This window comes from Schistocerca cancellata, chromosome 5 (genome assembly GCF_023864275.1).
Source record: "Schistocerca cancellata isolate TAMUIC-IGC-003103 chromosome 5, iqSchCanc2.1, whole genome shotgun sequence".
Lineage (NCBI taxonomy): Eukaryota > Metazoa > Arthropoda > Insecta > Orthoptera > Acrididae > Schistocerca > Schistocerca cancellata.
The window spans coordinates 622,771,511-622,787,677 of NC_064630.1; the positions used below are offsets into that span (position 1 = coordinate 622,771,511).

Sequence of the window (16,167 nt, forward strand, 5' to 3'; positions counted from 1 at the left end):
AAGAATAAAGTCGTATTAAAAAGTATTCAATACAGTGTTTACTACAAATTTTGAGCTGGGTTTTATGTGGCAGGAAGAAAAACCTATGTCTATTGAGATTCATTCTGCAAAAATTTTACATCACGAAGACGATGCCTTTTTGATGTGACACGGTCAGAAGAAATTTATCTCTCTAGTAAGAGTGAGGCTGCACAAGAAGATTCTGGAGCTGCTGCTGTTAACAAGAAAAGAGGTAAAGCGATTGATTCCATGGACATTACTTTACAAGACATTAATGAGAATTGGTATGTTACAGGTGAAGGTAACAACAGCAGCCGTTCGGACTGCCGCCCTCCCCACATACCTTCAAAGACTTACTTTTATAGCCTTGCATTTGTACTCTAGCTATTCCTGCTTAGCCATTTTGCACTTTCTGCCAATCTTATCTTTTCGAAATATATATTCCCTGTAACTTGCTTCATTTTTACATTTTCTCCTTTCAAAAATTAAATTCAGTACCTGTTGTGTCATCCCAAGATTTTACTAGGTCTTATCTTTTTACCTATTAGATAATTGTTGCCTTCACTATTTTATCTCACAAAGCTACCCGAGCCTTGTGTGGCTTGCGTTGATGCCGTTCATAGTTTGGCATCTTGTAATAGCGATAGTGTCATCTCTTTTTCTTAGTGTGTTCACTGATGCCACTACGTTTGCTCGCCTTGTCTGTCCATGAATGGCAGCAGCAGCACTTATCGATAGCGCATACTATGGTACCATCTTTGGAGCGACCTCTAGTATTTCCGCGTCATCGCATGTCCAGGGAGTGGAGTTGGGACGGAGCAGCAGTGAGAGCCGGACAGCCAGTACTCGCCCAACCGCTGGCGACACACATGCACTGTCCGTCGGAAGGATGTGGTCGCTAGAGTGCACCACCACGTCAAGGACAGGATTCAGCATGTTTTAGTTGAATGGACCGTGATATTATAGTGTAACTTTTACCTGTGTGTGTGTGTGTGTGTGTGTGTGTGTGTGTGTGTGTGTGTGTGTGTGCGCGCGCCCATTGAAGGGCCCTCATGGCAATAAGTTGTCAGGCGACGATTTATACTGGGATCTTTTCCGTACCTGACTTGAGTGGAGACAACCGACAACCGTTGGTTGGTCGTTTGGTCAGTTGGCGCAGCAGACGACGTGCATTTGGTTTCCCAACAGCTTCTGGCTTCTCTTTGTTTGTGCCAACTTCTGATTCGTCCAGTGATTTAAATGCTGCCTGCGTTCGGTTTCACACGGGAGCAGCGAGGACGTCCGCAGCGCGAGGCCAGGCTGAGACCGCTGGCAGCGTGCACGCACTGTCAGATCAAGGGGCTATAGCCAATGACCGAACCCAGGACGTTTGAAGTTGAGTGAACCTTATACAGTAGTGAAACCTCTACAGTTTGAGATCTCGCTGTTATTTGCATGTTGCTGCTCCCAGGGTCGGTGAGACTAACAACAAGTGGAGCCTGTCAGGTTGGCGGAAGCTATTAGCCACCTTGTACTCCTTGATGTTCGTTTGGATTTAGTTTTATTCTTATTAGTGAAGTGCAACCAGTGGTACTTCCTGCCTTGTGGCCGCTAATGCCCCAGTTACCTGCCCTGGAGGGTAGCGTACTTTTCCGGCAGTGTACCTTTCCTCGTCGTGTTGATGCTGTCCGACACGGCGTGTAGTTTGACAGCATCTTGAATTGTACAGTGCATATGTTTTTGGGAGGTCTACCTTGGTTCTAGCATTTCCTTCGGCCTTGGGTGTGTTTCTGTAGACGTGGTGCTGTCCGTCTCTTTGCCCTTACCTAAAAATATTCCGTTGTTGTACCGGTGATTGAACGTTAGGTGGATTGGTTAGTCGGTCGGTCGGCACTTAAGCTACCCCTAGTGTGAGTTGCCATCCTGTTACGCAAGTACATCTCTTGGCTGCCTGTCTCACTGCTTACACAGCTGTAGTCACCTTCCTCAGGACAATCCAGGGAGCACTGTCTGTGGATCATTCCATCTTATTTGGACAAGTTGTCATAATAGTTTAAAATTTAATGTTTTAACACGTTATTGTTTTCCCCACTTGTAATTCCGGCCTTCAGCCATTAATTGTTTGTAACACTGTTTGTGGCCTTCAGCCAACAAAATATTTTCAATTTTCTCTTAATAAGGCCTGCAGCCGTCACTGTAGCCTGTTACGGTTAGTTAAGATTGTTGTAAAAAAGGTTTTAGTATTTTAACGTGCAACTGCCTTCCTCACTTGTAATTCAGGCCTTCGGCCATTGAGTATTCTGAAATTTGCTTGTGGCCGTCAGCCTCCAATAATTTTGAATCCTTTCTCAATCAGGCCTTCAGCCATTACTTGTTTGTATCATTGCTTGTGGCCTTCTGGCGACAAATAATTTTCAATCCTGTTTTAGTGAAACCTTCAGCCATCACTATAGCCTGTTACAAGTTATTATGATTATTAGACAGGATTTTAGTATTTTTTAAAGTGTAGTTGTCCACCTTATTTGTAATTCGGGACTTCAGCCCTTGTGTACTCTGAAATTGCATGTGGCCTTCAGCCCACGAATAATTTTCAAGCTTATTAATCAGGCCTTCAGCTGTTAATTGTGTGTAACATTGTTTGTGGCCTTCAGCTGACCAATAATTTGCAATTTTCTTAATAAGGCCTTCAGCCATTACTATAGATTGTTACCATTTGATTGGTAAGAAGAAAATATCTTAGTATTTGTTAATGTGTAACTGCCTTCCTCACTTGTAATTCAGGCCTTCAGCTGTTGTCTATTCTGAAATTGCTGCTGGCCTTCAGTTGTTAATTGTTTGTAACATTGCTTGTGGTTTTCAGCCGCCAAATAGTTTCAGTCCTGTCTTGATAAGGCCTTCAGCCATCACTATAACTTGTTACAGTTAGTAAGATTGTTATTGAAGATTAATCTCTGCTCTGTATAAAATTCTACTAGGCAGCTTACTGTTTCTTTCCTTTCCCCCAGTCCATAGTCTCCTATTACAGTGAAAACACTATTTTATGTTTTCATGTTAAAAAATGCATAATTGAGGAAAATTCAGAATTGAGGAAATACAAGCAAAAACATATGTAATTGGCATATTACGACTAAAAACTGCAGTCCTTTACAATACACTGTATAAAATTTGCATAAGTGAAGGAAATTAAATGTACAATACAATGGATATACAATAATCTGTGGCAACGAATTTCATCAATTCTTCAAAAATCATAGATGTGCATCAGCAAATAAAAACTTGTCAAAAAATTGAAATTGGTATCTGGGTACAAGGTAATCAAGTTATCTTCTGACATGCTATGACCACAAATTATACATCAAAACACACATTTTGAGAGATCTTCCCTTTGCGCTCACCCAGAAAAAAAGCAAAAACTGATGAACACAGTGAATTAAACGATGTGAAGTGCAGTGACAGGTGTCAGAATCTAACCTGGAGGGACGTGTGTTTTCCTTCTGTAGCTTACAAAGTTTTATTTTAGGTTTGATGAGAGAAATAGAGACTTGAAAAAGTGAGTTTACTTCCCCAGTTGATGTTACAAGCTTATTAGAAGTCAGCTCTCTGAATTTCTGTACACTGCATAAAATGTAAATTTAAAAGAAAGCTCAGGCACTACAATTTCCTTTCAAGCCTTCTATCACTGACACCAATCTTTATGATCTACAGTGTGTGGTGCAAAATATATACAAGAGTATGTATGTAGTTGTCGCAACTGTATCTCGGTTAGATCTGAACACAAAAGTCTTTACAATGTGCTATCACAAAACCCTTGTTCTATCTCTGTGTGAAGTCCCTGCCATGGCACATGATCTCAAGAAGAAGTATATTTTCAGCATTTCATGTAACTTCCTACACTCCTTTTGTTGAAGGGCACTCCCCTCTATACGTATCCAGGAGGAGAGCTAATTTCACGTGTCTTAGTATAGTGTGGTGGCTGCGCTGGCTGCTGGATGATGTCATGAGTCACCAGCCAATAAGAACTCACTGGCTGAAAATGACCAGTGTTTTCTTGGTTCTGACCACACATATTCTTTGAGACCCAGTTTTGAATTTAAAAGATTGATGACTGATGTTACTGCATACAGTACAGTGGAAATACACGCAAAAAGAGGTGACTGAGCTATAAGTGGCACAAGGAAAGGTGGCAGCTGGGCCCTTTCGTCATGTATTGACTCGGTCCGGAACACATTCTGTTGACTGTCCTATTTTTCCATTGCTGCCACAACCTAACATTATCATAACTGCATGTTAAAGCTAAATGTTGCAAGCTGTGTTGGCAATGCCAATTGTGGATTACATCAGCATTTCCTTTCTCACGTCTTCCCTCTCTGCAAAGGCCTAAAATATTCTCTTAACTCCACCACCAACTGCGGTGCGAGCTGTCTATCTTTTGTGCCACTTGTAACTTGTTCAGTCACATCAAATATCAATAGGAAGAAAATGGGATGAAGTCAAGCGAGACACCAAGTAAGAATGGAGAATCGAGATAAACCTTACTAGGAAGAAACATAAAATCAGGGAATTTGTGACGCTAATCTTTTGGGTTTTTCAAAGGGGCTATGAATTTATGACAGAGTTGTAAAAACATTAAAATCAGAGAACATAAAATTGAAGATCCACTGTATTTTCCTTCTCTTTGTTTTCCTACAGTCGAATTCTAGTCCCCCACAGCAAATTAAATTTTCCTCTCCCTTAACTATCTGATTAATTTTTTCAAACAATGGAAAATACAAGATGGAATGTAACAACATTATGAAATGGAAAGTTGTTACTCACCATGTAGCAGAGATGCTAAGTCAGGGATAGGCGCAACAAAAAGGCTCTCACAATTAAAGCTTTCAGCCATGAAGTCCTTCATCAACAATAGATGACAGAGACAGGCACACACAAACGCAACTCACACACACGACTGCAGTCTCAGGCAACTGAAACCACACTCGCATTAATTTTTTTTTATCTTGTCATACATCCTTCCAATCTCTTCATCATATGGTGACCTAGTTGGCATGTAAATTTGTATTATTGGGGTGGTGTTGGCTTATTGTCTATGTTGACTGTGATAATGTGTTCACTATGCTGTTCACAGCGGCTCACATGTATTAATATTTTCTACTTGTATTAATATTTTCTCATTTATTATTAGACACACTTCTGCACTACCCCTATTTGATCTGGCTGGAAGTCCTGTTCTTCCTGCCACAGCACTTCACTGACTCCCTCCATACCTAGCTTCAAACTACCCATTTACCTTTATAAATTCTCTAACCCCTCCTACCTGACTAAAAGGTCCACCATTCCACAACTCAACCTGCAGAATGCCAGTTTTGTTTTTCGTGAAGGTGATATCCTCCTGAGTAGCCGCCGTCCAGAAATCCGAATGGGGGAGTACTGTATTTTACCTCCAGAATATTTTACTCAAGAGATGCCACCATCACTGGCAATCATAGTCCAACTGGGGTGAGATCAGGGCCTGGTAAATATGGAGGAGAGTAGTATGATCCACACACTGAAAGGTGGGAAAAGAAGCAGTGTCAAGATTTCGCATGCAGCTAGTCTTTAGTTGACTAATATGAGGCAGCCATGTCAGCTTTTTATCAAAGAGCTGCCCTAAAAGTAGGGAATGTGCATCAGCATCCAAGTTCTGGATCAACATGGACAGTGTTATGGCAACAGAGATGTGTTACTGGAAGTTGTGGTAAAGGGTCATAGTGCTCTGGCGCTGGTGGTCTGTCAGGGCTGCCCAGTGGCGGCAACACTAAACACAAATGTTGTCACAGTACAGTACGAGGGTGAACACTGGTCCAACGAAGATAAGTTGCCAGTGATGGCGACGAAGAAAGTATCATATTTACCCGATTATAAAACAAGGTACGTTCCCAAATTTATCATTCAAAAAATACAGAGCCATCTTATATTCACAGATTATCTACGGTTACTGAGGTTAACATTTTTACATTGTTTAACAGAGTACATAGAAGTTGTCTTACATTTGCAGATGAAGCTTCGGTTATTGAGGTCAAATGCAGGTCTGTTTTGAAGAACTTGGAAGGGCAGGGCTGCAGACGATACTTGCTTTTGAACTGGCTCAAGATTTACTGATACCCTAAGGGGTCGACACTGTACCGACTTTGCTAGAAACCACGTGACATTTGACCCACACGGTGTTAGTGCAAGGAATGGGCAAGAAACTATGAACTAGCCACTGGAACAATCTATTGCTCTGCTTAAAATTTGACAGTTTGGTGGAAAACAGGAGGAAATAGCACTAAAGGCTACACTCCTTAAGTGAAAACATTCAAAAGCGGAAATGTCGGGAGGGGGGGGGGGGAGTGAAAACTTGATTCTGAACCCTGATCAATATTTGATTTGATTATGAGAGACTGTAATGATTGATTAAGTGGGTTGCAAATGAGAAATTCAGTCACTGTTCAAGTATCAGAATACCAGGTAAAAATGTCACCAGCTTTAATCAGCTTTAGAACATGAGGGTGACATTCAAATGAAACAAGAAGGAAAATTAATCTAGAATGAAATTCTAACAAAGGAAATAAATCATATTAAACTGACTATAAATGTTGTCGCAAGAATGAATATCAGCGGCAAGACCTGTCATGGCAATGGTAACCGCAGAAGTCAGCAGATCATGGGATGATCAAAAGTTGGAGAATTGGACTAAATTGTGACTGTGATTTGTCTATTAGTTACTGTTGTTAAGTACGGCTTGCACCCCGGAAGGTACTGCAGTTCATGTTTTACAGTTGCTGAAGCACAGCATTATGGACAAGTTGGGACACAGAACAGTGATGATAGCTTAGCTGAGAACTAGAACAGTGTAGGGAGGGGAGAGGTAAGTGGACAACAAATTACAACATGTTGCCAACAATATGAATCTATAATGTGCACTTTGGCTTTACAAACGTTTGCCACTTTGAAATTGGACAGATACTCAACAACAGTATTGACTTCTGCAGGAAACTAAAAGTCTAGACAGAGGGTTTTGTGCTGCAATACTATCGACACTCACCATGAGGTATGACAAGAACAAAAGGGGTTTGTTGACAACTGCGCGTGCACACACACACACACACACACACACACACACACACACACACACACACAACCCCAAAAATTAATTTAAACCATTTCTTTTCATTTATTTTATTTCTCCTTGTATTATCAAAATGTCAACAATCAATAAATAGCACAAATTTGGAATAAATGTAACATTAATTTTTTAGACAGATTCTTTATGTCAATAAAACAGCTTTTAATTTTGGTTTGCCAAAACATGCCCAAGAAGACTACTGAAAAAAAATAAAAAGGGGTGGGGTCGTCTTATAATCAGGGTCGTCTTAATACTCTTGTGAATATGGTAAGACTCGGCATGGAGCCATTAGGGATGCTGTTCTCTTGGACCTGCGGGGTTTTAAATGATGTATCAACTGTAACCAAAACAACTGGTAGGATAAAAACTGGAGATAAAAATCAGTATGGAGCCTCAGAAGCTCCAATTATGGATGGCAAGTAAAATGTGATGATGCCAAGTGGTGTCTTATTCCTTATACAGGTCAAAAAAGACTGCAATTAGGTGCTGGCATTAAGAAAAAGTCTTTCAGGCAGCTGTTTACCAACCAGATGGTTAGTTGAGGGCTGTCCTTCCCAGAAGCCACACTGGTAGAGGGACAAAAAGTCGCACAATTCTAGAACCAAGCACATTTTCTGGGCTACTATCCCTTCAAGTAGTTTGCAGACCACTTTAGTGAAGCTAACTGGTCAGCAGCTGTAGATGGATGTTGGATTTCTGCCCGGTTTAAGGAATGGGACGATACTGGCTCGACATTGCAAAGGGAAAACACCTAGTCAAATACAGATGAAAACTCTGAGGAGACTTGACTCCTTAAGGAACATTTACATGTTGGATCACCTGATTATGAACTGAATCAGGGACAGGGGCTGGGACTGTATCACGTGGCAAGGTTATAGAGCCTGTAGAAGGCCCAGTCCATGAAAGGTTCATTATGTGTCAGTAAGATTAAGGAAGGAGGTTAGGGATATGGAAATGTCTTCAATGTGTCGTTTACGAAACTTAAAGGTAGCTGTGTGAGAACAGGATGCCGACACAGTCACAAAGCAGTTCACAAAGTATCACCATGAAAGAAAAGAACCAGAATTACTGATCTTCGGACTACAGAACTTGGCCAACATCTGCAATGAAGAGGAATATATTCTCAAGGAGGATAAGTAGCACTCCCAGTATTCCTTCTTACTGTGTTTAATTGGGCAGTGATCCACAGTGTGAAACCACTTAAAACTGAGGAGTGTGTTCAGTGAAGAAGATGTCACTTGAGATGCCTCTTTTAAGACCCCAAATAGCTGCTGCAGTTTCTTTGGTCCCCCATGGCACCAACCAGCAACGGAAGGGTCCTGTAGAAAATGGCAGTTGCAGCAGTGAGGGTGATCGCATTGGAGACATTTCCCACATCCTTATCAATGCAATGTGACAGGGGGTGAAGGTCACAGTAGCAGAATATTGTAAAATGATCTTTCACAAAATCTAAAGAAATTCTGGTCATACATAAAGGCTGTTAGTGGCACCAAAGTTAGTGTTCACAAACTCGCAAATGAGACAGGAATTGAAATAGAGGTTAGCAAAGCAAAAGTTGAAATGCTTAACTCTGTTTTCAAATGTTCGTTTAAAAGGAAAAATGAGGAGAATTGCCTCAATTTAATCCTCATACCACTCAAAAGATAAGTGAAATAATTGTTAGTGCAGTGATGTTGACAAACAGTTGAAATTGAACAAAGCTCCTGGGTCCAATGGAAACACTATCAGATTCTGTACTGAATCTGCAGCTGAGTTAGCCCCTCTTAACTATAATCTGCTGTAGATCCCTCAAATGAAAAAAAAAAAACATGTCCAGTACTTAGAGAAACACATATGTCATACTCATTAACAAGAATGGTAGTAGACGAGATCCACAAAACTATCTTCCAATTCCTTAACATTTATTTGTCACAGAGTCTTAGAATATATCCCAAGCTCAAGTAAAAGAGGTGTCTCAAACAGAATAAACTCCTTCATGCCAACAAGCATGAATTTTGAAAGCATCAATCATGTGCAACTCAACTCGCACCTTTCTTACATGGCACACTGAAAGCCATGGATCAAGGCAGTCAGGTAGAAGCAATATTCCTCAATTTCTGACAAGAGTTTGACTCAACACCACATCTAAGCTTATTGTCGAAACTACACTCATATGAGTTATTAGGGGAAATTTGTGACTGGATTGAGGATTTTTTTGGCAAGGAAGAAGTAGTATGTTATTTTGGATGGAGAGCCATTGTTCACTTCAGGTATTCACCAGGGAAGTATGTTGGAACCCTTGTTGTTCATGTTGTATATTAATGAAATCACAGACAATATACATAGTAACCCCAGGTTTTTAGCACACAATGGAGTTATTTACAGTGAAGTACTGCCTGAAAGAATCTGCATAGATATTTAGTCAGAGCTTGATAAGATTTCAAAGTGGTACAAACACTGGCAACTTATTGTAAATATTCAGAAATGTAAAACAGTGCACTTCACACTATGACTATAATATCAGTGAAATACAGCTGGAATTGGCCAACTCTTACAAATGCCTGCGTGTAACACTTTGTAGGGATATGAAATGGAATAATCACATATACTCAGTTGTGGGTAATACAGGTAGTGGACTTCGGTTTATTGTTAGAGAACTTGGAAAATACAATCAATCTATAAAGGATACTGCTTACATATGACTCATGTGACCCATCTAGAATACTGTTCAAGTGTGTGGGGCCAGTACCAAATAAAACTGACAGGGGATATTGAACATATACAGAGAAGGGCAGCATCAACATTCACAGGTTTGTTTGACCCACTTTAGTGGATCATACAGATGCTGAAGAAATGGCTAACAAAATGCTTTTACCTGTGTGCTTTTCCCAACAATAGGGGGCCTGACCATTATGAGTCCTGCCTTTCCAGTCTACCAGGTGACTGTGCTCGGTAAATCAGATGACAACATTGACTGGTTGTCATTTGTTGATTGAAGAACATGCTGATACCAGAAGTATTGTGGAACACAGCTTGTGCTGATGAGCTTCTTTTGAGCTTCAGCAATTTTTAGCACATTGCTCATGGTTGGAACAGATGGCCTTAAAGCCTTCACAATAACTTCACTATCAAGAGTTATACATACCTATAACATCATGGATTAATAATTTTGCATACTAAGAGCTACACTGTTTACAAGAAAAATCACATTTGTGTGTTAAGCCTAATGGCAATCCAACATTTGCTTACACTGTTTAATACACTGATTAAATTTGAGCCTAACTGCAAATTATGGAATTTGGTGACTTAACAGTCAGTCATTAAACCACAAACATCTGAAAACCTCAAACTGCTGGGGTTCAAGAGTGAGTGTAGATTTTCCACCACTTTGTACAATTTATTACTAGAAGACAATAGGTGTGCACTCTGACATTCAGTGTCAGTTATTTGACTTGCCTAGTCAACAACAAAACAATGTAAATAGACCTCCCAACTCTCACTTGCCTGTTGAAGCAAGCAGATAGTTGAGAGAAAGGAGTTGATGCTGCAGCTGCAGACAGTTGTTGGTTTTGCAACAGTTGTAATTCCTGCTATTGCTATTGAAATTCCCACAATTTGTCTAGCTGATGCTTCACTTATTGCTGCCACAATTGTGGAAACTCAGAATCCATGTGAATAGCTGCTCTATGGAAAGGAGAAAGTCCTTGTTGCCCCTTTGATATTCTACTCAGTGTAGGAGAACTAAGTTTACAATCACCTGCACTGGTGATGACACAGAGACCAGTGGAACAAAAATGTAGATTCTGTGATTGATGACAGCAGAATTCACAAAGTAAGCAGTTAGCCAGAAGCAAGTGCATAGTGATAGTCATTGTAAGCAAGTGCAAGGAGCCCAGGATGCAATCCAAATAAAAAATGTGAACACAGGGGAAGTCAACAGTCCTATTATCAACGGTGCCTATTGAAGACTTCAAGGAGCACCACCAGACAAGTGAGGGGCTGCATTATTTACTGAAACTGTTCCATACTGATGCTCAGGTTGGGCAGGGAATCTGAGTTGCTAAATGTTACTAAAATATTGTTCTTAGCATGGATATTTAACTATCAAGATATGTGCTGCAAAGCTAAGAGTAAAAAGACCTCTTCTAAGTTAACCAGTCTAGCACATGAATGTGAACATTGTCTAGCTGTAACTGTTCTGCTTAAGTAATCTGAAGCAATTCAACCAGTTCCTGTGCTATCTAGCATAACAGATGTTATGATAAATTTACATAATTGTGCACTTCTGTTACTGAGTTGCTGCTGCTTTGTGGCCATATCTCCACAACTTTGCACTTTTTGTCTTAACTTACTTGCTAAATTTTGTTCAATTTAACATCTTATGACCTGCTCAGACATTGATATCAAACTTAGGTGCACCCATTCATGCTTTAGTGAATGGTAGAAACACAGCTGATATGTACGATAAAATGTCAAAAGCTCCATCAGCTGCAATTTTATCTCCAATTTATTAGCTACCAGTTTCAGCATTACAATATGCCATCGTCAGGCCCTCTATACCAGATAACGGCTGAATTTCCTCAACGACAACCATATGCATGTTGTGTGTGAAAATAATCACCCTTCTCACCAGTTCTTGCTCAAAAGGAATTTGTACACATCATCTCAAACACAACTGAAGTTGTGTCTGAGGTGTTGTCACGTGCAAATGCTGTCACACAAGAGCTGGAGCCAAGTCCAGTTATTTTCATATATGACACACATATGTTATCTGGTACACAGAGCCTGATGATGAAGTACCGTATTTACTCAAATCTAAGCCGCACTCGAATCTAAGCCGCACCTGAAATATGAGACTCGAAATAAGGGGAAAAAAAAATTCCCAAATCTAAGCCGCACCTGAAATTTGAGACTCGAAATTCTAGGGGAGAGAAAAGTTTTAGGCCGCACCTCCAAATCGAAACAAAGTTGGTCCATTGTAATATGAGACACAATTTAGGTCGAATGAATGACGATACAGCTACAGTAGTTTGGTTCGAGTCGAAAGCTTAGCAGTTAAGCTTTATCAGGTAGCCATTGCTATGCATCAGGCGCTCCATCCGTATTTATACGGATACCCTTCCTTTTTCACGTGCTTCATCTGGTTTGAATCGATTGCTTATTTTGCTTTGATCTGATAAGTGCCGTTTTCAATGTTATAGGTGTTTATGTCAGTCACTCTAAGCTGAAAATGCATTACTATACTGTGTCATGCATTGTTTGTCGCATTCTGATAGTGCGTGTTTACGGCCTGTCGCTGCTCGCGGCATGGCTTGCTTTTGTGCACGCTACCGCCGCCTACAATTAAAAAAGAGAGGAATCGTCACATTAGCGAAACAATGGCAAGAGACCGCTATTTGTTGTTACTTACACTGCTGCTTTCTTTGATAATGATCAACAAGAACCAAATAATAGACTGCGTATGATATAACATGTTCTGAACGAGAGTTGGGCGAAAATTTTTCTCCGTTTGAAAATCTTTGCGGCCGCTTCTTTAGTACATCAAATGCTGCACAGAAATTAGTCATCTTAGATTTAAAAATCTAGTCAGTAGCCGTGCTTCATTTCTGACTGTATCACTATTAGGCATAAGAGTAATACGAATATAAACATGCCACGATACGTATATTCTTCCGCGTTTGCTGTTGTCTCACTCTAGTTTCGTAGTTTATTTGGCAGACAGGATTTAAATGAGATAGAAGCAAACACGAAAGAATACATGGCAAAATGTTTATATTCGTATTATTCTTGTGGTGAAGAGAATACTGCATGTGATTCACATTTCATCAGGTTCCTATTAGCAACCATCTCTTCTCACAGGTAGGAAAAAATTCAGAACGTAGAGTTGGCCATATTGACAAAAATCCCAGTATTACCAGTCGGATTTTCGTAGTACATTGAAATTCGAAGATGAACAATGCGGAATTTGTATTTACTTCGTTGGATAATGTATGAAAATGCAGTGGTCGAAACTCGGGCGGAGAAAAATGCTCGTCTTCCAATTTTTTTATTTTTTTATTTTTTTATTTTTTTATTTTTTATTTACTGATGCAGAGGTTTTGGCGCCAGTATTTATCTTTGTGCCTACAAAGGATGCCTGTGTAGCGCTACATATATTCGACGGCAGAAGTTAGTTGTGGCGGAACCTATCAACATTATTCAGAACTTCCGCTTGCTTTGCACTCGATTCTAAGTGGCAGGCAGTTTTTTGGATTATAAAAACCGGAAAAAAAGTGCGGCTTAGATTCAAGTAAATACGGTACTGTAACACTGAAATCGACTGACAAATTTGAGATGAAATTACAGCTACTGGTGTTCTTGACATTTCTGACATTTATATCAAAGGTTTTTTTCCCCCAGTGCACGCTGCATTTTAAACAGGTTTGACAGTAATTCTATTGCTTAATTACAACTCAATTTTTTACCTCTGCAGCTAAACCAGCATCCTTTTCAGCAACAGTTCTTGTAGGAGATTTCCACTTCTCATAAAAGCTTGGGTTATAACTGCCACTGCCACAAAATTCCATCAGTCTCCTATCTCTAGGGCTCAGCATGCTAAAATCAATGGAATTCTTTACAGTACTGTCTTCAATATTGAGGCTCAGCTTTTCATCTGCAGCAACTTCTAAATCGTGAAGTCCACCGATATATTTTCTTTTTTGATTGCTTTTGTATGGAATTCCATAGTCATCCTAGAATTTTGGCATATTGTAATCATATATGATAAAGCAGAAATTACACTGATACAAATGCTAATGCTAGACAAGCACAATAAGTAATTTATGAATACTGTGTAATTGCATGTTTCAACACAATTCTCTGATTGTATTTAATATCTGCAAAATAGAAAACTGAAATTTAGTAGGTACTTCTACTACCAATAAATGCTTTAACAAATGAAAAACCAATGGTAATTTTTACAGGGTCCCATCATGATATTTATAATTTATAAAGCTTTAGTGTAGAAGATTGTGCCCAAATAAAAACTAGTGTAGCAACGTTTTACATGCAGTTATATAAATCTGACCTATGGTATCATACAACATGGAGAGAGAGAGAGAGAGAGAGAGAGAGAGCACTAGAGCTAGCTTCTGTTACAAAGAATGTCATGTTGTACTCTACTATTTTTATTGAGTGGTCTGTTACTTAAAATCAAAACAATATTAGAAATAATTCTTGTACATTCATATTCCTTTGAGCTACATTTTACCTTCAATAGATCATCACGAATATCCACTGCTGGTGGTTCAGTCACCTGTACACACTGATCAACATATGTACGACGAAGTTTATTCTGATCATTGGCAGCATCACATTCAACTTGGACAGATTTATCAGCAACAGAGGAAGAGAATTTTGGGGCTGCAGGCGCAATATAATTTTGCATACTGGATGGTTGGGAGCATTCTTTTCTAGCTGGGCGGACCTACAGAAACAAAAAATTAGTAAAAGACGAGAAAAACTCAGTCAAACAGCTCTGCAAAGGATTCAAAATTTTAACTGTTACTGTCCACCACTCCGTACACATTAATATATGCAGTAGACTTACATGAGTGATGCTAGTAGACAGAAATTTTGTGTGGGTACATTTTTAAATCTTTATTGAAATGACTAATCATTTTTATTCAATTAATTGATTTAAATGTAATTTTCATCTCCATTCTTTTGCCATGTCATTTTAATCATACACTCAACCTCTTCATTTGCTCTCATTCCTCTTCCTATCATTCATCTTTCACTTGAAATCTTTGCTCATTTTAATTAATTTTATGCATTAATTTCAATTTAATTTCTTTTGACATCCTATTTTTTCATCCATGTTATTGCAATCATTACATCTGCTCCTTATTTTGCTTGGATTTTGTTTTACTTATAAACCCTTCTACCATTTAAATCTTCATCTTTGTTATTTTGTTCATAGTGCAATAGGAATTTAGACTTTCTTTCAAATGTTTGTTTGACAATTACTAAGCAAAAAACAGGCACATCTCAATGTAAAAAATACATTTTTCACACCATTACACATTCAATATATACAGATTATTTCGTCTCTTCTTTTTAACTGATGGATTGAAATTTTCAAATAATTGAATATTATAATACATAAATTTAACTAAATTCACATTCACAAAAATTGTGAGTGGAAAAAGAATTAAATGAAGAAAAAATGAAACACAAAAAAGTTCATACGGTGATTAAATTACGTGACAAATGAACAGAAATAAAACAGAATACATTTAAACCAATTAATTGAATAAAAATAATGATCAAAGTCATTTCGATAAAGATTTAAAAATAGAAAATTTAATACACTTGACAAGATTCAAACCCAAGCCCCTGTTTGTAAAACCCTTACCCTATCCAATGGATAGGGTAAGGGTTTTACACCGCACAACCACGCTATGTAATATAACTTTTTTAACACTATTCAGCATCACCCAGAATTTTGAATTTTTTTTTTCATCAATTATTCACAAACGAGGGCTAACCCGAGTATGAATGGCCACAGGATGTGATACCTGGGATCTTAACCTACATCACCATACATTTAGTTTGAAAAAGTCAATCCCACCAGTGGCAAGCTCAATGGAATCCAGGTAAGAGACTGGTCCATGGTATGAGAATCACCAGTGATAGAGCCATGGAACAGTCAACTGGAGTGGGGGGATGGGATGATCGTGGTACTACTACTAAACTGAAATGTAGTTATGACCACGTGAATTTGATGCTATCATCTTTCAAGAATTCCAGAATTTTTTTACAACTTAACAGGGACCTGGCTTCCAGCCTCGCTATCACTGTATTTTCATATGCAATCCCGTCGCGCCCAGTGAAGGGACAGCAGGGAACCATTATTCACAATTTTGTTCTCTATGGGCTGTGTTTTCTCTATCAACATGTCGTTTTTGTGCCAATTTGCATTTCACTTGGAACAGAACACTCAGTGATACAGATGCTGAAATATTTATTACTAATTTCTGTTAAAAATCCATGGCTTTTCCCAATTTTATAATAATTTTCCTTTC

The 16,167-nt window shown here is 39.0% G+C and overlaps 1 protein-coding gene across 1 annotated transcript in view; it reads right to left on the reverse strand.

Moving 5' to 3' along the window:
• The window catches only part of LOC126188566 (uncharacterized), a 134,604-nt gene that overhangs the window by 63,182 nt on the left and 55,255 nt on the right, over positions 1 to 16,167 (reverse strand). Inside the window, exons 3-4 of the mRNA XM_049930167.1 lie at positions 14,352 to 14,567; positions 13,567 to 13,833 (exon numbers count right to left, since the gene is read on the reverse strand). Of these exons, the coding sequence (XP_049786124.1) occupies positions 13,567 to 13,833; positions 14,352 to 14,567 (483 nt within the window). The remainder of the gene's footprint in view (positions 1 to 13,566; positions 13,834 to 14,351; positions 14,568 to 16,167) is intronic.